This window comes from Lethenteron reissneri, unplaced genomic scaffold (assembly GCF_015708825.2).
Source record: "Lethenteron reissneri isolate LAM-NWPU_2019-01 unplaced genomic scaffold, ASM1570882v1 scaffold_1640, whole genome shotgun sequence".
NCBI classification, from domain to species: Eukaryota; Metazoa; Chordata; class Hyperoartia; order Petromyzontiformes; family Petromyzontidae; genus Lethenteron; species Lethenteron reissneri.
The window spans coordinates 4,866,407-4,889,022 of record NW_026891378.1 but is presented as its reverse complement, the minus strand read 5'-3'; the positions used below and the strand labels follow the sequence as shown (position 1 = coordinate 4,889,022).

Sequence of the window (22,616 nt, the reverse complement as noted above, 5' to 3'; positions counted from 1 at the left end):
CCACGCATACACTCAACACTGCCACGCATAGACTCAACTCTGCCACGCATAGACTCAACAATGCGACGCAAATACTCAACACTGCCATCCATAGAGTTAACATTGCCACCCATATCCTCAACACTGCCACCCATAGAGTCGGCACTTCCACCCATAGACTCAACACTGCCAGCCATAGATTCAACACTGCCACCCATAGACTCAAAACTGCCATGCATAGACTCAACAATGCCACCCATACACTCAGCACTGCCACCCATAGAATCAACACTGCCACTAATATACTCAACACTGCCATCCTTAGCACTGCCACCGATAGTCTCAACACTGCCACCCATAAGACTCAGCACTGATACCCAAACACTAAACATTGCCACCCATAGACCCAACACTGCCACCCATAGTGTTAGTACTGCCACCCATAGACTCGGCACTGTCACCCATGAAACTCAACACTTCCACCCATAGACTCAACACTGCCACCCATACACTCAACACTGCCACGCATAGACACAACAATTCCACACATAGCCTCAACAATGTGACGCATAGACTCAACACTGCCAGCCATAGACTCAGGACTGCCACGGATAGACTCAACTCTGACATGCATAGACTCAACAATGCGACGAAAATACTCAACACTGCCATCCATAGAGTTAACATTACCACCCTATCCTCAACACTGCCACCCATGGAGTCAGCACTGATACCCAAACACTCAACATTGCCACCCATAGACTCAACACTGCCACCCATAGAGTCAGCACTGCCACACATACACTCAACATTGCCACCCACAGATTCAACTCTGCCACCCATAGACTCAACACTGCCAGCCATAGATTCAGCACTGCTACGCATTGACTCAACATTGCCAGGCATAGACTCAAACACTGCCAACCATAGACTCAACGCTGCCACCCATAGATTCAACACTGCCACCCATAGACTCAAAACTGCCACGCATAGACTCAACAATGCCACGCATAGACTAAACATTGCCATGCATAGACTCAACACTGCCATCCATAGATTCAACACTGCCACCCATAGACTCAAAACTGCCATGCATAGACTCAACAATGCCACCCATACACTCATCACTGCCACCCATAGAGTCAGCACTTCCACCCATACACTCAACACTGCCACCCATATAGTCGGCACTGCCACCCATAGACTCATCACTGCCAGCCATAGACTCGGCACTGCCACGCATACACTCAACACTGCCACGCATAGACTCAACTCTGCCACGCATAGACTCAACAATGCGACGCAAATACTCAACACTGCCATCCATAGAGTTAACATTGCCACCCATATCCTCAACACTGCCACCCATAGAGTCGGCACTTCCACCCATAGACTCAACACTGCCAGCTATAGACTCAGCACTGCCACGCATGCACTCAACACTGCCACGCATAGACTCAACTCTGCCACGCATAGACTCAACAATGCGACGCAAATACTCAACACTGCCATCCATAGACTTAACATTGCCACCCATATCCTCAACACTGCCATCCATAGAGTCGGCACTTCCACCCATAGACTCAACATTGCCATGCATAGACTCAACACTGCCACCCATAGATTTAACACTGCCACCCATAAACTCAAAACTGCCATGCATAGACTCAACACTGCCACCCAGAGTCAGCACTGCCACCCATAGACTCAACTTTGCCATGCACAGACTCAACAATGCGACGCATAGACTCAACACGGCCACCCATACACTCAACACTGCCACCCATAGACTCAGCAATGCCACCCATACACTCAACACTGCCGATAGACTCAACACTACCAATAGACAACACTGCTATCTATAGACTCAACACTGCCCATAGATTAAACACTGCACCATAGACTCAAAAATACCCATAGACTCAGCATTGCCCATAGATTCAGCACTGAGACGCATACACTCAACACTGCACCATATAATTAACATCACTGCCCATAGACTCAACACTGCATCATAGACTCAGTACTCATTCATAGACTCAGCACTGCACCATAGACTCAACATTGCCACCCATAGACTTAACAACACAACTCTAACCTGTGGTAGAGTAGCGCATTGTTTCCATGGAGGTAGACTCCACCCGCGGAGTCCACCTCTATTTTCTTGGGCAAAGCCGGAGCGTCTGGACCACTCGCCCTCACCCACGTCGTGTTGGAGCAGTCAACGTTGGGCTTACGCCACAGCCGGTACAAGGCGTCACAGGCCCAGCATTCGTTGGGCGAGCAACCTACGGCGTAGACGTCGGCGAAAATTTTCAGGAGATTTATCGAGGTCGTCAACCAGGACAGGCGCTCGCCGGGCGCAGACGCCCTGGCGCAGAAGACGCTCCAATAGCCGCTCATGTGGCCGGTGGCGTAGATGTAGCCCGGGGCTCCGCCCGTGAATGACTGTGCGCCATCTGCATGCATCCGTTCATATATATACATTTGTTTAGAAAATTCAAGTATATATATAGGGTGGTCCCTCATGGGACCTCCTTTGCTAGTACCAATATATGATAATAGGTTTTTCTTCTTTTTTCTGGCAACAAAACAGGTGTTAAGATGTTAAAAGACCAAAACTGAAACCTTTTGCAAGGAATCATGTCTGCATTAACCACAATGCGTGTGGTCAGAATGCAAGCACCATTTGAGATGAGGCTCAAAAGAAAGCTGTCTCTGGTGTGGACCAATCAGTTTCAAGGACAATGCATATATTATCAGAGTATGTTTTTTGTTTGCATTCTGACCACAAGCATTGTGGTTAATGCAGACATGGTTCCTTGTAAAAGGTTTCAGTTTGGTTTTTTAACATCTTAACACCTGTTTTGTTGCCAGAAAAAGAGGAAAACCCTATTATCATTCATATAGGATGGTTCATATGTTAAGAAAGTTTGTACGTTCCTAAGTGTGGTAGAACATTACCCCAGGAACGTAACCTCCCCAATTAACATTTCTTCCTATGGAAAAGTGGGTTTCACTTAGCGCTGCTTCACTTAAAGTCGCATTTCCAGGTTCATATACAAGGTGCAGCTCTGCCTGTGCATTGCTGCACTCCAATTGCACGCATTCATTAATGTGTATATATAGGGTGTGGTTCAATGTATGTACACAAACATGAAAAAAACATTCGATCGTAAATTTCCCCAGGAATTTAACCTGCCCTAGTAACATTGATTCCTAATGGAGAGTCAGTCCATGTGTGTGTATCAGTCGCTGTGTGTGTATTGGTCGATGTGTGTGCATGGCTCCATGTCAGTGTGTAAGTCAATATGCGTTTGTGTGTCTGTGTGTCAGTCAATGTGTGTGTGTACATCCATGTGTACGTGTGTGTCAGTCCATATGTGTGTGTAAGTCTATACATGTGTGCGTGTGACTCGATGTGTGTGTGTAAGTCAATGTATGTTTGTGAGTTGATATGTGTGTGTAACTCCATGTGTGTGTATCTAAAGCATATGTCTGTGTGTGAGAGTCCATATGTCTACGTGTGTACGGCAATGTGTGTGTCAGTCTATGTATGTGTGTGTCAGTCCATTTGTGTGTGTGGTAGTCGCTGTTTGTGCGTGGCTCCATGTTAGTGTAAATCCATTTCTTTGCGTGCCTGTAGGTCCATGTGTGCGTGTTAGTCCATGTGTGTGCTTTATTTACTTGCTCAACGCCTATGATACCATCAGTAGGCCTGGCGTTTGGGTTGCTCTTCGTGTATTCGGAGTCCCTGACCCTCTGCTCACGATAATTAAGGACCTTCATGATGGTGAGCGGCCCCACGTCAAACTACGTGGCTGTGAGTCAGAGCCATTTCCTCTGCCTCCCACATTCTTTTGCATATATTTGGACCACGTAGTTCATTAAGCCTTCAATGCCTGTACCGGAAGAATTCCCATCTGGTACAGATACAATGGGAGGCTGATCGATGCCCGGGTGCGGTCAAGGGATGGGTCCCTATTGGTCAACCACATTATATATGCTGATGATCTGGTAATTAATGCTCACTCAGAAGAGGAGTTGGACGCGCTGCTGCTGAACCTGGAGCTTGCCACTAAGGGGTGGGGCCTTGCCATCAGCCCCACCAAACCTAAGCACCTGCCTGGGTATTTTGTTTCATCGGACACTCCACCCCCACAACTCCCAATTGGTGATGGGGCAGTTGTGGAGATATTGGAGAGTTTCCCATACCTGGCCAGTGTGCTCATGACCGGCTCTGGTTTAATACTAGAGGCCTCACTCCGAATCAGTCGAGCAGGCATTATCTTTTCATCGGCTCTGTAACACTGTGTGGAAGCTACCTGGTCTCTTGCTCCGCACGAAACTCCAGGTCTTCTCGCCCACGGTCATTCCCTCCCTTCTCTACGCTTGCGAATCTTGGACACCCCTAATGCAACATCTTCGCTGGTTAGAAACATTTAGGCTGGCCTGCCTACGATCCATCCTGGGTTTAACCAGGCTGGATTGTGTGATGAGCTCACAAATTCTTGAAAGATCTGGACAAAATCCCATTGGTGACCTCCTATGGCAGGTAAGGCTACGTTGGCTGGGCCATGTAACCCGCATGCCCAGCCACCGCATGCCGAAACAGCTTTTGTTCAGCCAGATCGAGGGGGCTAAATGGGCGTGGCACGGGCTAGAGAAGAGATGGAGTGATGTGATACAGGAGGACGTGGAGCTGAGTGGACTTGTCGATGACTGGTACCAGCGTTGTCAAGATCGGCCTCTGTGGAGGAGCCTCGTGAAGGACGCTACTGGCCAGTTTGAAGGCAGTCGCCCTCCAGCAACAACGGAGGGTGGAGGAGCGACGACCAGAACAACGAGCGGAGCACCGGGTGGCTGAAGCACAGCAAGTTAGCACGGTAGAGGGCACAGGTGGTGCATCAGCCAGTCATCTCGGTCATCTCAGTCAGTCAACCCGTAGCACCTGGGTCTGCCCCGTGACCTCCTGCCAGCGGGCGTTCGACACTTCACGTGGCCTCAAGGTGCACATGGCCTGGCACAAGCGTCGTGGTGACGTCACCGCCACTTAGTGGCGAATGGCAGTTGTTGCGTGTGTGTTAGTCGCTGTGTGTGCGTGGCTCCATGCTAGTTAGTGTAAGTCCATTTCTTTGCATGTCTGTTGGTCCTTGTGTCTGTCTTAGTCCATGTGTGTGCTTCATTGACCTGGTCAAGGCCTATGATACCATCGGTAGGCCTGGCCTCTGGGTTGTTCTTCGTGCTTTCGGAGTCCCTGACCCTCTGCTCACGATCCTTAAGGGCATTCATGATGGTGAACGGCCCCACGTCAAACTGCATGACCGTGAGTCAGAGCCATTCCCTTTACACCTTCGGGTGCAACAGGGAAGTCTGCCTCCCACATTATTTTACGTATATTTTTACCACGTACTTCGGAGGAATTACCATCTGCTACAGATACAATGGGAGGCTGATCGATGCCCGGGTGCAGTCAAGGGATGGCTCCCTATTGCTCAACCACGTTATGTATGCCGATGATCTGCTAATTGCTGCTCACTCGGAGGAGGAGTTCGAGGTGCTGCTGCTGAACCTGGAGCTTGCCACTAAGGGGTGGGGCCTTACCATCAGCCCCACCAAAACTATGCCTGGGTATTTTGTTCCATCGGACACTCCACCCCCACAACTCCCAATTGGTGATGGGGCAGTTGTGGAGACATTGGAGAGTTTCTCATACCTGGCCAGTGTGCTAATGACTGGCTCCGGTTTAACAGCAGAGGTCTCAGGCCGAATCAGTCGAGCCACATTATCTTTTCATTGGTTGTGTAACACTGCGTGGAAGCTACCTGGTTTATCACTCCGCACTAAGCTTCAGGTCTTCTCGGCCACGGTCATTCCCTCCCTTCTCTACACTTGCGAAACTTGGACCCCACTAATGGAACATCTTCGCTGGTTAGAAACATTTAGGATGGCCTGCCTACGATCCATCCTGGCTTTAACCGGGCTGCATTGTGCGAGGAGCTCACAAATCCTTGAAAAATGTGCACAAAGTCCCATCGGTGAGCTCCTCCGGCAGGCAAGACTGCGTTGCCTGAGTCATGTAGCCCGCATGGCCAGCCACCGCATGCCTAAACAGCTTTTGTTTGGCCGGATTGAGGGGGCTAAATGGGCGCGGCACGGGCTAGAGAAGACATGGAGTGATGAGGTACAGGAGGACGTGGAGCTGATTCGACTTGCCGATGACTGGTACCAGCCGTGTCAAGATTGGCCTCTGTGGAGGAGGCTCCTGAAAAACGCTACAGGGCAGTTGGATGCAGTCACCCTCCAACAACAATGGAGGGCGGAGGAGTGACGCTCACAACAACGAGCGGAGTGCTGGGTGGCTAAGGCACAGCAAGTTGCCACAGTAGGGGGCACAGGTGGTGCATCAGCCAGTCGTCTCAGTCAGTCGACCTGTGCCATCTGGATCTGCCCCATGACCTCCTGGCAGCGAGCGTTCGACACTTCACGTGGCCTCAAGGTGCACATAGCCTGGCACAAGCGTTGTGGTGACGTCACTGCCACTTACTGGCGAATGCCAGTTGTTCTTGTTCAGTCTATGTATGTATGTGTCAGTCGATTTGTGTGTGCAACTACATGTGTGTGTCTGCCTTTTTCGCCCGGGCAACGCCGGGTACTTACCGCTAGTCTGTTTATATATGTGTAGTGAGTTTGACTGAGTTTCAGATATATACTTGGAGGCAACACATTCATTTACCTCCAACACACGGGGTAACTTCCCCTTAACAGAATAACAACCTATGGTGGTGACCACCAGGCTAACTACATTGATTACAACGTAACAAGCTACTGCGGACCGGGACCACAGCTCGAGACTCGTTGAGCGGAGAACGTAGACATAGACGAAGGTTTATTCAGGATGAACAACAACGCCGGTCCCTCTGGGAACCTGGCTTATATTCTCTGCGGTGTGGCTGGCTCCACCCTTAGCCACGACCACCTTCCAGAATCCTTGAGTAGGATCTAGATGCTAACCACGTTACCACCCATAGCCCCCACTTGGGCCCCTTTGTAGACTTAACTGGTCACGTGTCCTCTCGGGTCCATCAGAGTGCCATGGCCTTTAGTAACCTCATTCCTACGGCCGGTACTCCCATACCCTGTCCTTTAGCGCTATCAATCAGCGCTCACCGGGCCGCTTCAGGACCGGTACTACACCCACACCATTCTGGTGTCCGCGATGTCGTTACCCTGCATGCCGTGCCCCTCTAGGGCCGACACTGCACAGTGACATCCCGTGATGCCACTACATCTGTATCTCTGTGTATGTATATGGGTCTCTATGCATTTCTGTCTATCTCTATAGATATATGTGTATCTCTGTGCATTTTACTGGGTCTCTCTGTCTCTATGGGTCTCTGTGTAACTTTGTGTATCTCTAATGGTCTTTGGTTACCTCTCTGTATATCTATGGGTCTCTGTATCTCAATAGGTCTCTATGTATCTCTATGGGTCGCTATTTATCTCTATTCATCTCTAAGAGTATTTATCTACCGTTACGTGTCTATGTATATCTATCGACGTGCATGTATCTCTATCAGTCTTTATGGGTCTCTGTGTAGCTCTATGGGTCTCAATGTGTCAATGAGTTTGATGATACAGCTAAACGAACCAAATAAACACGGAACTTGACTCCCACACTAACAATAGCAGTGGGATGTTTAGACGCAGATAGAATATCATTGGTACAGCTGTGTTCATTCAATTAAGTGTGAGCGGGCAGGTGAGTGGGTAAGTGTGTGGGTGAATGGGTGAGCATGAGGGTGGGTGAGTGTGTGGGTGGGTGAGTGGGTGAGTGAGCGGTTGTGTGAATGGGTGAGTGGGTGAGTGGGTGTGTGAATGGGTACGTGGATGAGTGGGTCACCCAGAGGCCTTTAGTAACCTCATCCTTCGGCCGGCACTCTCACACCCTGTCCTGTAAGGCTGGCACTGCACACCAAGTGTGGTGCCATCCAGCGCTATCAATCAGCGCTCACCGGGACGCTCTAGGACCGGTACTACACCTACACCATTGTGGTGTACGCGGTGTTGTTACACTGCACGCCGTGCCTCTCTAGGGCCGCCACTGCACAGTGACATCCCGCGATGTCACTGCATCTGTATCTCTGTGTATGTCTATGGGTCTCTACGCATATGTCTATCTCTGTGGATATCTGTGTATCTCTGTGCATTTCACTGGGTCTCTGTGTGTCTCTATGGGTCTTTGTGTATCTCTAATGGTCTTTGATTATCTCTGTATATCTATGGGTCTCTGTATCTTAATAGGTCTCTATGCATCTCTATGGGTCGCTATCTATCTCTATTAATCTCTAAGAGTATCTATCTACCGTTACGTGTCTATGTATATCTATCGACGTGCATGTATCTCTATCAGTCTGTATGGGTCTCTATGTAGGTATATGGGTCTCAATGTGTTAATGATTATGATGATACAGCTAGACTAACCAAATAAACACGGAACTTTACTCCCACACTAACAATAGCAGTGGGATGTGTGGACGCAGATAGAATATCATTGGTACAGCTGTGTTCATTTCAATAAGTGTGAGCGGGTGGGTGAGTGAGTGGGTGGGTGAGTAGTTGAGTGAGTGAGTGGGTGAGTGAGTGAATGGGTGAGTGAGTGAGTGTGTGGGTGGGTGAGTGGGTGAGTGGGTGAGTGAGTAGGTGGGTGGGTGAGTGAGTGGGTGAGTGAGTGAGTGGATGAGTGAGTGAATGGGTGAGTGGGTGAGTGAGTGAATGGGTGAGTGGGTGAGTGAGTGAGTGGGTGAGTGAGTGAGTGGGTGGGTGGGTGGGTGCGTGGGTGGTGGGTGGGTGCGTGAGTGGGTGAGTGGGTGGGTGCGTGGGTGGGTGAGTGGGTGAGTGATTGGGTGAGTGGGTGGGTGAGTGGGTGGGTGAGTGAGTGAGTGGGTGAGTAAGTGAGTGAGTGGGTGAGTGGGTGAGTGGGTGAGTGAGTGAATGGGTGGGTGAGTGAGTGAATGGGTGGGTGAGTGAGTGGGTGGTGGTGAGTGAGTGAGTGAGTGGATGAGTGAGTGAATGGGTGAGTGGGTGAGTGAGTGAATGGGTGAGTGGGTGAGTGAGTGAGTGGGTGAGTGAGTGAGTGGGTGGGTGAGTGGGTGGGTGGGTGCGTGGGTGGGTGAGTGGGTGGGTGGGTGGGTGCGTGGGTGAGTGAGTGGGTGAGTGAGTGGGTGAGTCAGTGGGTGGGTGGGTGAGTGAGTGAGTGAGTGGGTGAGTGAGTGGGTGAGTGAGTGGGTGGGTGGGTGAGTGAGTGGGTGGATGGGTGAGTGAGTGGGTGTGTGAATGGGTGAGACAGTGGGTGGGTGAGCGAGTGGGTGAGTGAGTGGGTGAGTGGGTGGGTGAGTGGGTGAGTGGGTGAGTGAGTGAGTGGGTGGGTGAGTGGGTGGGTGAGTGAGTGGGTGGGTGGGTGGGTGGGTGGGTGAGTGAGTGGGTGTGTGGGTGGGTGGGTGGGTGAGTGGGTGGGTGGGTGGGTGGGTGAGTGGGTGGGTGGGTGGGTGGGTGCATGGGTGGGTGAGTGCGTGAGTGGGTGGGTGGGTGAGTGGGTGAGTGATTGGGTGAGTAGGTGAGTGGGTGGGTGAGTGGGTGAGTGGGTGAATGGGTGAGTGGGTGGGTGAGTGGGTGAGTGGGTGGGCGAGTAGGTGACTGGGTGGGTGAGTGGGTGAGTCAGTGAGTGTGTGGGTGGATGGGTGAGTGGGTGAGTGAGTGGGTATGTGAATGGGTGAGTGAGTGGGTGGGTGCGTGGGTGGGTGAGCGAGTGGGTGAGTGAGTGGATGGGTGGGTGAGTGAGTGGATAGGTGGGTGAGTGGATGAGTGAGTGAGTGAGTGGGTGAGTGAGAAGGTGGATTAATGGTTGTGTGGGTGAGTGGATCGGTGAGTGGTTGATTGAGTGAGTTAGTGGGTGAGTGAATAGGTGAGTGGGTGGGTGGGTGATTGGGTAAGTGATTGAGTCAGCTGATGAGTGAGTGGATGAGTGAGTGAGTGGATGAGTGAGTGAGTGGATGAGTGAGTGAGTGGATAAGTAAGTGAGTGAGTGGTTGAATGGGTGATTGAGTAGGTGAATGAGTGGATGGGTTAATGGGTGAGCGGGTATGTGAGTGGGTGGGTGAGTAGATCAGTAGGTGAGTGACTGAGTGGGTGAGTGAGTGAATGGGTCGAGGCGGTGGGTGAGTGGATGAGTGAGTGGGTGGGTGGTGAATGGGTGGATGAGTGGACGATTGAGTTGTTCAATGAGCGATTGGGTGAGTGGGTGGGTGGGTAAGTAGGTGAGTGAGTGGATGAGTGAGTGGGTGGGTGAATAGGTTAGTGGGTGGGTGGGTGAGTGAGTGGGTGGGTGGATGAGTGAGTGGGTGATTGAGTGGGTGGGTGAATGGATGAGTGGGTGAGTGAGTGGTTGAGTGAGTGGGTAGGTCGGTGAGTAGGTGAGTGACTGAGTGGATGAGTGAGTGAATAGGTGAATGAGTGAGTGGATGAGTGAGCGAGATGATGAGTGAGTGAGTGGATAGGTGAGTGAGTGAGTGGGTGATTGAGTGGGTGGGTGAATGGGTAAGTGATTGAGTGAGTTGATGAGTGAGTGGATGAGTAATTGAGTGGATGAGTGAGTGAGTAGATGAGTGAGTGAGTGGATGAGTGAGTGAGTGGATAAGTGAGTGAGTGGATAAGTGAGTGAGTGAGTGGTTGAATGGGTGAGTGAGTAGGTGAATGAGTGGATGGGTTAATGGGTGAGCGGGTATGTGAGTGGATGGGTGAGTGGGTGGGTGAGTAGGTCAGTAGGTGAGTGACTGAGTGGGTGAGTGAGTAAATGGGTTGAGGCGGTGGGTGAGTGGATGAGTGAATGAGTGAGTGGATGCGTGAGTGAGTGACTGGGTGGGTGAATAGGTGAGTGGGTGGGTGGGTGAATGGGTGGATGAGTGGACGGATGAGTGGTTCAGTGGGCGATTGGGTGAATGGATGGGTGAGTGGTTGGGTGGGTGGGTGAGTGGGTGGGTGGGTGGGTGGTGGGTGGTAGGTGGGTGGGTGGGTGAGTGGGTGGGTGAGTGGTGGGTGAGTGGGTGGGTGAGTTGGTGGGTAAGTAGGTGAGTGAGTGGATGAGTGAGTGGGTGAGTGAGTGGGTGGGTCAATAGGTGAGTGGGTGGGTGAATGAGTGAATGAATGAGTAGATGAGTGGGTGAGTGAGTGGGTAGGTGAATAGGTGAGTGGGTGGGTGGATGAGTGAGTGGCTGGGTGGATGAGTGAGTGGGTGGGTGGGTGAATGGATGAGTGGGTGAGTGAGTGGGTAGGTGGGTGAGTAGGTAAGTGACTGAGTGGGTGAGTGAGTGAGTAGGTGAATGAGTGAGTGGATGAGTGAGCGAGATGATGAGTGAGTGAGTGGATAAGTGAGTGAGTGGGTGATTGAGTGGGTGGGTGAATGGGTAAGTGGTTGAGTGAGTTGATGAGTGAGTGGGTGGGTGAGTGGGTGGGTGAGTAGGTGAGTAGGTGAGTAGGTGAGTGACTGAGTGGGTGAGTGAGTGAATGGGTTGAGCCGGTGGGTAAGTGGATGAGTGAGTGGATGAGTGAGTGAGTGGATGCGTGTGTGAGTGACTGGGTGAGTGAGTGGGTGGGTGAATAGTTGAGTGGGTGGGTAGGTGAATGGGTGGATGAGTGGACGGATGAGTGGTTCAGTGGGCGATTGGTAGAGTGGGTGGGTGGGTGGGTGAGTAGGTAAGTGACTGAGTGGGTGAGTGAGTGAGTAGGTGAATGAGTGAGTGGATGAGTGAGCGAGATGATGAGTGAGTGAGTGGATAAGTGAGTGAGTGGGTGATTGAGTGGGTGGGTGAATGGGTAAGTGGTTGAGTGAGTTGATGAGTGAGTGAGTGGATGAGTGAGTGAATGGATGAGTGAATGAGTGGATGAGTGAGTGAGTGGATGAGTGAGTGAGTGGATAAGCGAGTGAGTGAGTGGATGGGTGAATGGGTGAGTGAGTAGGTGGATGGGTGAATGGGTGAGCGGGTATGTGAGTGGATGGGTGAGTGGGTGGGTGAGTAGGTGAGTAGGTGAGTGACTGAGTGGGTGAGTGAATGGGTTTAGGCGGTGGGTAAGTGGATGAGTGAATGAGTGAGTGGATGAGTGAGTGAGTGAGTGGATGCGTGTGTGAGTGACTGGGTGAGTGAGTGGGTGGGTGAATGGGTGGATGAGTGGACGGATGAGTGGTTCAGTGGGCGATTGGTAGAGTGGGTGGGTGGGTGGTGGGTAAGTAGGTGAGTGAGTGGATGAGTGAGTGAGTGGGTGGGTGGGTGAGTGGGTGGGTGGGTGAGTGGTGGGTAAGTAGGTGAGTGAGTGGGTGAGTGAGTGAATGGGTGAGTGGGTGGGTCGGTGAGTGGATGAGTGAGTGAGTGGATGAGTGAGTGAGTGAGTGGGTGGTTGGGTGGGTGGGTGGGTGAATGGGTGAGTGGGTGGGTCGGTGAGTGGATGAGTGAGTGAGTGGATGAGTGAGTGAGTGGGTGAGTGAGTGAGTGGGTGGTTGGGTGGGTGGGTGAATGGGTGAGTGGGTGGATGGGTGAATGGGTGAGTGGATGGGTGGGTGAGTGGGTGGGTGGGTGAATGGGTGGGTGAGTGGATGGATGAGTGGTTAAGTTAACGGTTGGGTGAGTGGGTAGGTGGTTGGGTGAGTGGGTGGGTGGGTGAGTGGGTGGGTGGGTGGGTGAGTGGGTGGGTGGGTGAATGGGTGGATGAGTGGACGGATGAGTCGTTCAGTGAGCGATTGGGTGAGTGGGTGGGTGGGTAAGTAGGTGAGTGAGTGGATGAGTGGGTGGGTGAATAGGTGAGTGGGTGGGTAGATAAGTGAGTGGGTGGGTGAATGGATGAGTGGGTGAGTGAGTGGTTGCTTGAGTGGGTAGGTGGGTGAGTAGGTGAGTGACTGAGTGGGTGAGTGAGTGAATGGGTGAATGGGTGGGTCGGTGAGTGGATGAGTGAGTGGATGAGTGAGTGAGTGGGTGGGTGGGTGAATGGGTGGATGAGTGGACGGATGAGTGGTTCAGTGGGCGATTGGTAGAGTGGGTGGGTGGGTGGGTGGTGGGTAAGTAGGTGAGTGAGTGGATGAGTGAGTGAGTGGGTGAGTGAGTGGGTGGGTGGGTGAGTGGGTGGGTGCGTGAGTGGTGGGTAAGAAGGTGAGTGAGTGGGTGAGTGAGTGAATGGGTGAATGGGTGAGTGGGTGGGTCGGTGAGTGGATGAGTGAGTGAGTGGATGAGTGAGTGAGTGGGTGGTTGGGTGGATGGGTGGGTGAATGGGTGAGTGGGTGGGTCGGTGAGTGGATGAGTGAGTGAGTGGATGAGTGAGTGAGTGGGTGAGTGAGTGGGTGGTTGGGTGGGTGGGTGAATGGGTGAGTGGGTGGATGGGTGAATGGGTGAGTGGACGGGTGGGTGAGTGGGTGGGTGGGTGAATGGGTGGATGAGTGGATGGCTGAGTGGTTAAGTTAACGGTTGGGTGAGTGGGTAGGTGGTTTGGTGAGTGGGTGGGTGGGTGAGTGGGTGGGTGGGTGGGTGGGTGGGTGAGTGGGTGGGTGAGTGGGTGGGTGGGTGAGTGGGTGAGTGGGTGAGTGAGTGGGTGAGTGGGTGAGTGAGTGGGTGGGTGAATAGGTGAGTGGGTTGGTGGGTGAATGGGTGGATGAGTGGACGGATGAGTCGTTCAGTGAGCGATTGGGTGAGTGGGTGGGTGGGTAAGTAGGTGAGTGAGTGGATGAGTGGGTGGGTGAATAGGTGAGTGGGTGGGTAGATAAGTGAGTGGGTGGGTGAATGGATGAGTGGGTGAGTGAGTGGTTGCTTGAGTGGGTAGGTGGGTGAGTAGGTGAGTGACTGAGTGGGTGAGTGAGTGAATGGGTGAATGGGTGAGTGGGTGGGTCGGTGAGTGGATGAGTGAGTGAGTGGATGAGTGAGTGAGTGGGTGGGTGGATGGGTGAATGGGTGAGTGGGTGGGTGGGTGAGTGGGTGGGTGGGTGAGTGGGTGGGTGGGTGAATGGGTGGATGAGTGGATGGACGAGTGGTTCAGTGGGCGATTGGTAGAGTGGGTGGGTGGGTGGTGGGTAAGTAGGTGAGTGAGTGGATGAGTGAGTGAGTGAGTGGGTGAGTGAGTGGGTGGGTGGGTGAGTGGGTGGGTGGGTGAGTGGTGGGTAAGTAGGTGAGTGAGTGGGTGAATGAGTGAATGGGTGAGTGGGGGGGTCGGTGGGTGGATGAGTGAGTGAGTGGATGGGTGAGTGAGTGGGTGGTTGGGTGGATGGGTGGGTGAATGGGTGAGTGGGTGGGTCGGTGAGTGGATGAGTGAGTGAGTGGATGAGTGAGTGAGTGGGTGAGTGAGTGGGTGGTTGGGTGGGTGGGTGAATGGGTGAGTGGGTGGATGGGTGAATGGGTGAGTGGATGGGTGGGTGAGTGGGTGGGTGGGTGGCTGGGTGGATGAGTGGATGGCTGAGTGGTTAAGTTAACGGTTGGGTGAGTGGGTAGGTGGTTGGGTGAGTGGGTGGGTGGGTGAGTGAGTGGGTGGGTGGGTGGGTGAGTGGGTGGGTGGGTGAGTGGGTGGGTGGGTGAGTGGCTGAGTGGGTGAGTGAGTGGATGAGTGGGTGAGTGAGTGGGTGGGTGAATAGGTGAGTGGGTGGGTGGGTGAATGGGTGGATGAGTGGACGGATGAGTCGTTCAGTGAGCGATTGGGTGAGTGGGTGGGTGGGTAAGTAGGTGAGTGAGTGGATGAGTGGGTGGGTGAATAGGTGAGTGGGTGGGTGGATGAGTGAGTGGGTGGGTGAATGGATGAGTGGGTGAGTGAGTGGTTGCTTGAGTGGGTAGGTGGGTGAGTAGGTGAGTGACTGAGTGGGTGAGTGAGTGAATGGGTGAATGGGTGAGTGGGTGGGTCGGTGAGTGGATGAGTGAGTGAGTGGATGAGTGAGTGAGTGGGTGGGTGGATGGGTGAATGGGTGAGTGGGTGGGTGGGTGGGTGAGTGGGTGGGTGGGTGAATGGGTGAGTGGGTGAGTGAGTGGGTGAGTGAGTGAGTGAGTGGGTAAGTGAGTGGGTGGGTGAGTGAGTGAATAGGTGAATAGGTGAATGGGTGAGTGGATGAGTGAGCGAGATGATGAGTGAGTGGATAAGTACGTGAGTGGATGAGTGAGTGAGTGAGTGGGTGAGTGAGTATGCGAATGGGTGGGTAGGTGAATGGGAGAGTGAGTAGGTGAATGTGTGGATGAGTGATGGAAGAGTGGTTAAGTGAGTGGTTTTGTGAGTTGGTGGGTGGGTGGGTGAGTAAATTAGTGACTGAGTGGGTGAGTGAGTGAGTGAGTGAATGGGTGAGTGGGTGGGTGGGTAAGTAGGTGAGTGAGTGGATGAGTGGGTGGGTGAATAGGTGAGTGGGTGGGTAGATAAGTGAGTGGGTGGGTGAATGGATGAGTGGGTGAGTGAGTGGTTGCTTGAGTGGGTAGGTGGGTGAGTAGGTGAGTGACTGAGTGGGTGAGTGAGTGAATGGGTGAATGGGTGGGTCGGTGAGTGGATGAGTGAGTGGATGAGTGAGTGAGTGGGTGGGTGGATGGGTGAATGGGTGAGTGGGTGGGTGGGTGGGTGAGTGGGTGGGTGGGTGAATGGGTGGATGAGTGGACGGATGAGTGGTTCAGTGGGCGATTGGTAGAGTGGGTGGGTGGGTGGGTGGTGGGTAAGTAGGTGAGTGAGTGGATGAGTGAGTGAGTGGGTGAGTGAGTGGGTGGGTGGGTGAGTGGGTGGGTGGGTGAGTGGTGGGTAAGAAGGTGAGTGAGTGGGTGAGTGAGTTAATGGGTGAATGGGTGAGTGGGTGGGTCGGTTAGTGGATGAGTGAGTGAGTGGATGAGTGAGTGAGTGGGTGGTTGGGTGGATGGGTGGGTGAATGGGTGAGTGGGTGGGTCGGTGAGTGGATGAGTGAGTGAGTGGATGAGTGAGTGGGTGAGTGAGTGGGTGGTTGGGTGGGTGGGTGAATGGGTGAGTGGGTGGATGGGTGAATGGGTGAGTGGATGGGTGGGTGAGTGGGTGGGTGGGTGGCTGGGTGGATGAGTGGATGGCTGAGTGGTTAAGTTAACGGTTGGGTGAGTGGGTAGGTGGTTGGGTGAGTGGGTGTGTGGGTGAGTGAGTGGTTGGGTAGGTGGGTGAGTGGGTGGGTGGGTGAGTGGGTGGGTGGGTGAGTGGCTGAGTGGGTGAGTGAGTGGATGAGTGGGTGAGTGAGTGGGTGGGTGAATAGGTGAGTGGGTGGGTGGGTGAATGGGTGGATGAGTGGACGGATGAGTCGTTCAGTGAGCGATTGGGTGAGTGGGTGGGTGGGTAAGTAGGTGAGTGAGTGGATGAGTGGGTGGGTGAATAGGTGAGTGGGTGGGTGGATGAGTGAGTGGGTGGGTGAATGGATGAGTGGGTGAGTGAGTGGTTGCTTGAGTGGGTAGGTGGGTGAGTAGGTGAGTGACTGAGTGGGTGAGTGAGTGAATGGGTGAATGGGTGAGTGGGTGGGTCGGTGAGTGGATGAGTGAGTGAGTGGATGAGTGAGTGAGTGGGTGGGTGGATGGGTGAATGGGTGAGTGGGTGGGTGGGTGGGTGAGTGGGTGGGTGGGTGAATGGGTGAGTGGGTGAGTGAGTGGGTGAGTGAGTGAGTGAGTGGGTAAGTGAGTGGGTGGGTGAGTGAGTGAATAGGTGAATAGGTGAATGGGTGAGTGGATGAGTGAGCGAGATGATGAGTGAGTGGATAAGTACGTGAGTGGATGAGTGAGTGAGTGAGTGGGTGAGTGAGTATGCGAATGGGTGGGTAGGTGAATGGGAGAGTGAGTAGGTGAATGTGTGGATGAGTGATGGAAGAGTGGTTAAGTGAGTGGTTTTGTGAGTTGGTGGGTGGGTGGGTGAGTAAATTAGTGACTGAGTGGGTGAGTGAGTGAGTGAGTGAATGGGTGAGTGGGTGGGTGGGTAAGTAGGTGAGTGAGTGGATGAGTGGGTGGGTGAATAGGTGAGTGGGTGGGTAGATAAGTGAGTGGGTGGGTGAATGGATGAGTGGGTGAGTGAGTGGTTGCTTGAGTGGGTAGGTGGGTGAGTAGGTGAGTGACTGAGTGGGTGAGTGAGTGAATGGGTGAATGGGTGGGTCGGTGAGTGGATGAGTGAGTGGATGAGTGAGTGAGTGGGTGGGTGGATGGGTGAATGGGTGAGTGGGTGGGTGGGGTGGGTGAGTGGGTGGGTGGGTGAATGGGTGGATGAGTGGACGGATGAGTGGTTCAGTGGGCGATTGGTAGAGTGGGTGGGTGGGTGGGTGGTGGGTAAGTAGGTGAGTGAGTGGATGAGTGAGTGAGTGGGTGAGTGAGTGGGTGGGTGGGTGAGTGGGTGGGTGGGTGAGTGGTGGGTAAGAAGGTGAGTGAGTGGGGTGAGTGAGTTAATGGGTGAATGGGTGAGTGGGTGGGTCGGTTAGTGGATGAGTGAGTGAGTGGATGAGTGAGTGAGTGGGTGGTTGGGTGGATGGGTGGGTGAATGGGTGAGTGGGTGGGTCGGTGAGTGGATGAGTGAGTGAGTGGATGAGTGAGTGGGTGAGTGAGTGGGTGGTTGGGTGGGTGGGTGAATGGGTGAGTGGGTGGATGGGTGAATGGGTGAGTGGATGGGTGGGTGAGTGGGTGGGTGGGTGAATGGGTGGATGAGTGGATGGCTGAGTGGTTAAGTTAACGGTTGGGTGAGTGGGTAGGTGGTTTGGTGAATGGGTGGGTGGGTGGGTGAGTGGGTGGGTGGGTGGGTGAGTGGGTGGGTGGGTGAGTGGGTGGGTGGGTGAGTGGGTGAGTGGGTGAGTGAGTGGATGAGTGGGTGAGTGAGTGGGTGGGTGAATAGGTGAGTGGGTTGGTGGGTGAATGGGTGGATGAGTGGACGGATGAGTCGTTCAGTGAGCGATTGGGTGAGTGGGTGGGTGGGTAAGTAGGTGAGTGAGTGGATGAGTGGGTGGGTGAATAGGTGAGTGGGTGGGTAGATAAGTGAGTGGGTGGGTGAATGGATGAGTGGGTGAGTGAGTGGTTGCTTGAGTGGGTAGGTGGGTGAGTAGGTGAGTGACTGAGTGGGTGAGTGAGTGAATGGGTGAATGGGTGAGTGGGTGGGTCGGTGAGTGGATGAGTGAGTGAGTGGATGAGTGAGTGAGTGGGTGGGTGGATGGGTGAATGGGTGAGTGGGTGGGTGGGTGAGTGGGTGGGTGGGTGAATGGGTGGATGAGTGGATGGACGAGTGGTTCAGTGGGCGATTGATAGAGTGGGTGGGTGGGTAAGTAGGTGAGTGAGTGGATGAGTCAGTGAGTGGGTGAGTGAGTGGGTGGGTGGGTGAGTGGGTGGGTGGGTGAGTGGTGGGTAAGTAGGTGAGTGAGTGGGTGAGTGAGTGAATGGGTGAGTGGGTGGGTGGGTGAGTGGATGAGTGAGTGAGTGGATGAGTGAGTGAGTGGGTGGTTGGGTGGATGGGTGGGTGAATGGGTGAGTGGGTGGGTCGGTGAGTGGATGAGTGAGTGAGTGGATGAGTGAGTGAGTGGGTGAGTGAGTGGGTGGTTGGGTGGGTGGGTGAATGGGTGAGTGGGTGGATGGGTGAATGGGTGAGTGGATGGGTGGGTGAGTGGGTGGGTGGGTGAATGGGTGGATGAGTGGATGGCTGAGTGGTTAAGTTAACGGTTGGGTGAGTGGGTAGGTGGTTGGGTGAGTGGGTGGGTGGGTGAGTGGGTGGGTGGGTGAGTGGGTGGGTGGGTGAGTGGCTGAGTGGGTGAGTGAGTGGATGAGTGGGTGAGTGAGTGGGTTGGTGAAAAGGTGAGTGGGTGGGTGGGTGAATGGGTGGATGAGTGGACGGATGAGTCGTTCAGTGAGCATTTGGGTGAGTGGGTGGGTGGGTAAGTAGGTGAGTGAGTGGATGAGTGGGTGGGTGAATGGTGAGTGGGTGGGTGGATGAGTGAGTGGGTGGGTGAATGGATGAGTGGGTGAGTGAGTGGTTGCTTGAGTGGGTAGGTGGGTGAGTAGGTGAGTGACTGAGTGGGTGAGTGAGTGAATGGGTGAATGGGTGAGTGGGTGGGTCGGTGAGTGGATGAGTGAGTGAGTGGATGAGTGAGTGAGTGGATGAGTGAGTGAGTGGGTGGGTGGATGGGTGAATGGGTGAGTGGGTGGGTGGGTGGGTGAGTGGGTGGGTGGGTGAATGGGTGAGTGGGTGAGTGAGTGAGTGGGTAAGTGAGTGGGTGGGTGAGTGAGTGAATAGGTGAATAGGTGAATGGGTGAATGGCAGAGTGAGCGAGATGATGAGTGAGTGGATAAGTACGTGAGTGGATGAGTGAGTGAGTGAGTGGGTGAGTGAGTATGCGAATGGGTGGGTAGGTGAATGGGAGAGTGAGTAGGTGAATGTGTGGATGAGTGATGGAAGAGTGGTTAAGTGAGTGGTTTTGTGAGTTGGTGGGTGGGTGGGTGAGTAAATTAGTGACTGAGTGGGTGAGTGAGTGAGTGAATGGGTGAGTGGGTGGGTGGGAGGGTGAGTGGGTGGGTGGGAGGGTGAGTGGGTGGGTGGGAGGGTGTGTGTATGAGTGAGTGGATGGGTGGGTGGGTCAGTTGATGGGTGGGTGAGTGGGTGAGTATGTGAGTGACTGACTGGGTGACTGGGTAAGTGAGTGAATTGGTGAATGGGTGAGTGGGTGGCTGGGTAAGTGGATGAGTGATTGTGTGAGGGGATGAGTCAGTGAGTGGATGAGTGAGTGGGTGAGTGAGTGGGTGAGTCGGTGACTGAGTTAGTGAGTGGTTGGATGAATAGGTGAGTAGGTGAGTGGATGAGTGAGTGAGTGGATAAGTGAGTGAGTGGATGAGTGAGTGAATGGTTCAATGGGTGAGTGGGTGAGTGGATGATTGAGTGAGTGAATGAGTCAGTGAGTGAATGGGTGAATGAGTGAGTGGGTTTGTGACTGGATGAGTGAGTGAGTGGATGAGTGAGTGGGTGGGTGAGGTGAGTGACTGAGTAGGTGAGTGACTGAGTGGGTGAGTGAGTGAATGGTGAAGCGGTGGGTGAGTGGATGAGTGAATGAGTGAGTTGATGAGTGAGTGAGTGAGTAACTGGGTGAGTTCGTGGGTGGGTGAATAGGTGAGTGGGTGGGTGGGTGAATGGGTGGATGAGTGGACGGATGAGTCGTTGAGTGAGCGATTGGGTGAGTGGGTGGTTAAGTAGGTGAGTGAGTGGATGAGTGGGTGGGTGGGTGAGTGGGTGGGTGGATGAGTGAGTGGGTGGGTGGGTCGGTGAGTGGATGATTGAGTGAGTGAGTGGATGAGTGAGTTAATGGGTGAGTGGGTGGGTGAATGGGCGAGTGGGTGGGTGGGTGAATGGGTGAATGGGTGAATGGGTGGGTGGGTGAGTGGGTGGGTGGGTGAATGGGTGGATGAGTGGATGGATGAGTGGTTAAGTGAGCGGTTGGGTGAGTGGGTAGTTGGGTGAGTGGGTGGGTGAGTAGGTGAGTGACTGAGTGGGTGAGTGAGTGAATAAGTGGGTGGCTAGGTGAATGGGTAAGTGGTTGAGTGAGTTGATTAGCGAGTGAGTGGATGAGTGAGTGAGCGGATGAGTAAGTGGATAAGTGAGTGAGTGATTGGGTGGGTGAATGGGTGAGTGAGTAGGTGAATGAGTGGATGGAAGAGTGGTTAAGTGAGTGGTTTTGTGAGTTGGTGGGTGGGTGAGTAAATTAGTGACTGAGTGGGTGATTGAGTGAGTAAATGCGTGAATGGGTGAGTGGGTGAGTGGGTGGGAGGGTGAGTGGATGGGTGGGTGGGTGAGTTGATGGGTGGGTGAGTGGGTGAGTATGTGAGTGACTGACTGGGTGAGTGGGTGAGTGACTGACTTGGTGAATGGGTGAGTGGGTGGCTGGGTAAGTGGATGAGTGATTGAGTGAGTGGGTGAGTCGGTGAGTGAGTGGGTGAGTGGATGAGTGAGTGGGTGGATGCATAGATGAGTAGGTGGGTGAGTGGGTGGTTGAATGAGTGAGTGGATAAGTGAGTGAGTAGATGAGTGAGTGGGTGATTGAGTGGGTGGGTGGATGGATGAGTGGGTGAGTGAATGCTCGAGTGAGTGGGTAGGTGGGTGAGTCGGTGAGTGACTTAGTGGATGAGAGAGTGAGTTGGTGAGTGGGTGGGTGGGTGAATGAGTGGGCGTATTACTTTTAAATAATATGCTTGCAGTATTGGTACTAATAATAGTAGCAGCGGCAGAAGCAAATCATAATCTTACACATAACGTGGTACCACGCGTATCGATGGTAGTAGTACACGTCCCCGGCGTCGGTTCTCGCCCACGCGTAGAGGTCTCCGCTCGACGTTGCGGCACCCCGTCCTCGGCCACCGGTCGATATCTGATCAAACATCGCCCCCATCGATCTCCAAGAACAACCGGACCAGATGCTGACGTCTCTGTTGCTCCCAACGCCGATGAGGATCCCTCCGGGGGATGCCGAAACGTCCTTGAACTTGTTGCTGAATGGAGTAGAGCAGACCATGGCGGCTGTGGGGAGATAAAGATGGGTGGGCGGGTGCATGAGTGAGCGGGTTAGTGAGTGGGTGATTGGATGGATGAGTGGTTAAGTGAACGGTTGGGTGAGTGGGTGGCACCTTCACCTCCATCACCACCCCCACCATCATCATCGTCACTACCATCACCAGCACACTCACCATCAACCTCTGTTGTAAAGATGACGAAAGATCCCACCATCATCATCACCACCACCATCGCCACCATCATCACGACCTCAAGATGATGTTTCAGAAGGGGCTAGCCAGCTGAGTGATGGGAATGCTATCGATGTTCTAGAAGGGCTAGAGAATATCCAGACTTATATAGATCCTTGAAATGCATGTAAATATATGTTAACTGTTTCTGTTCATACTGAGTAAATATTAACAATCGAACCAAGGTATCCAATAGCGCTTGTACACATAGACATTTGAACCTACACACACGTAAGAATACAAACAAAGACAAATATCCCCCGTATTGCCTTAACAGACTAAGGGGTTAAGTGCTGTTAGCGAGTAGCAGCTGCCTCTGAAGGCTACCCGCACTGTGGCACACACAGAGGGGGTGGGTGGGTGGCCAGCACTACGCACGTCCGGCCGCCTTTGTCTTCCCAGTGGCGATGTTTACTACAGCACCACTGCATGGAGAGGCTGAGTCGACTTAGGGGATGCCCGGTACAAATTCAGATAACACTGTGTATCAAAAAAAATTGTTCTTGGGTAGCAAGTGTTGTTTCCTAATTGCTTATGCCTCGAAAGTATAGAAAATGGCTATTATTGCCAACAAATCAAGCTTTTGTGACCAGGACATTGATCTTTTGAAATGTACATATTTTCAATGAGAAAACGGGCGAAATTGTGTCTTTTCGTTCACACAGAGTCAGAAAAAAATTACATATTAATCAAAATTAACATCTATTTATACTAAAGCAATACAAAAATGACTACAAAATATATATTAGACACCAAGACGCACGACCACAGGCGGGACAGGCCACGACGGACCGATTTCTTTGTGGTGGAACAATCTCGAAAAACGACTCAATTCTAAATATTTTGTAGTAATTTTCTATACTTTTTAGGCATAGGCGATTACGA

At 52.9% G+C, this 22,616-nt stretch overlaps 1 protein-coding gene across 2 annotated transcripts in view; it reads right to left on the bottom strand.

The window, feature by feature from the left end:
* Positions 1-21,818, bottom strand: part of LOC133339099 (uncharacterized) — a 38,781-nt gene extending 16,963 nt beyond the window's left edge. For both annotated transcript variants that reach the window (XM_061547217.1, XM_061547218.1), the window contains exons 1-3: positions 21,675-21,818; positions 21,238-21,507; positions 2,078-2,438 (exon numbers count right to left, since the gene is read on the bottom strand). In XM_061547217.1, the coding sequence (XP_061403201.1) occupies positions 2,078-2,438; positions 21,238-21,507; positions 21,675-21,744 (701 nt within the window). In that variant the 5' untranslated portion in view covers positions 21,745-21,818. The remainder of the gene's footprint in view (positions 1-2,077; positions 2,439-21,237; positions 21,508-21,674) is intronic.
* Between the last annotated feature and the right edge of the window lie 798 nt (positions 21,819-22,616).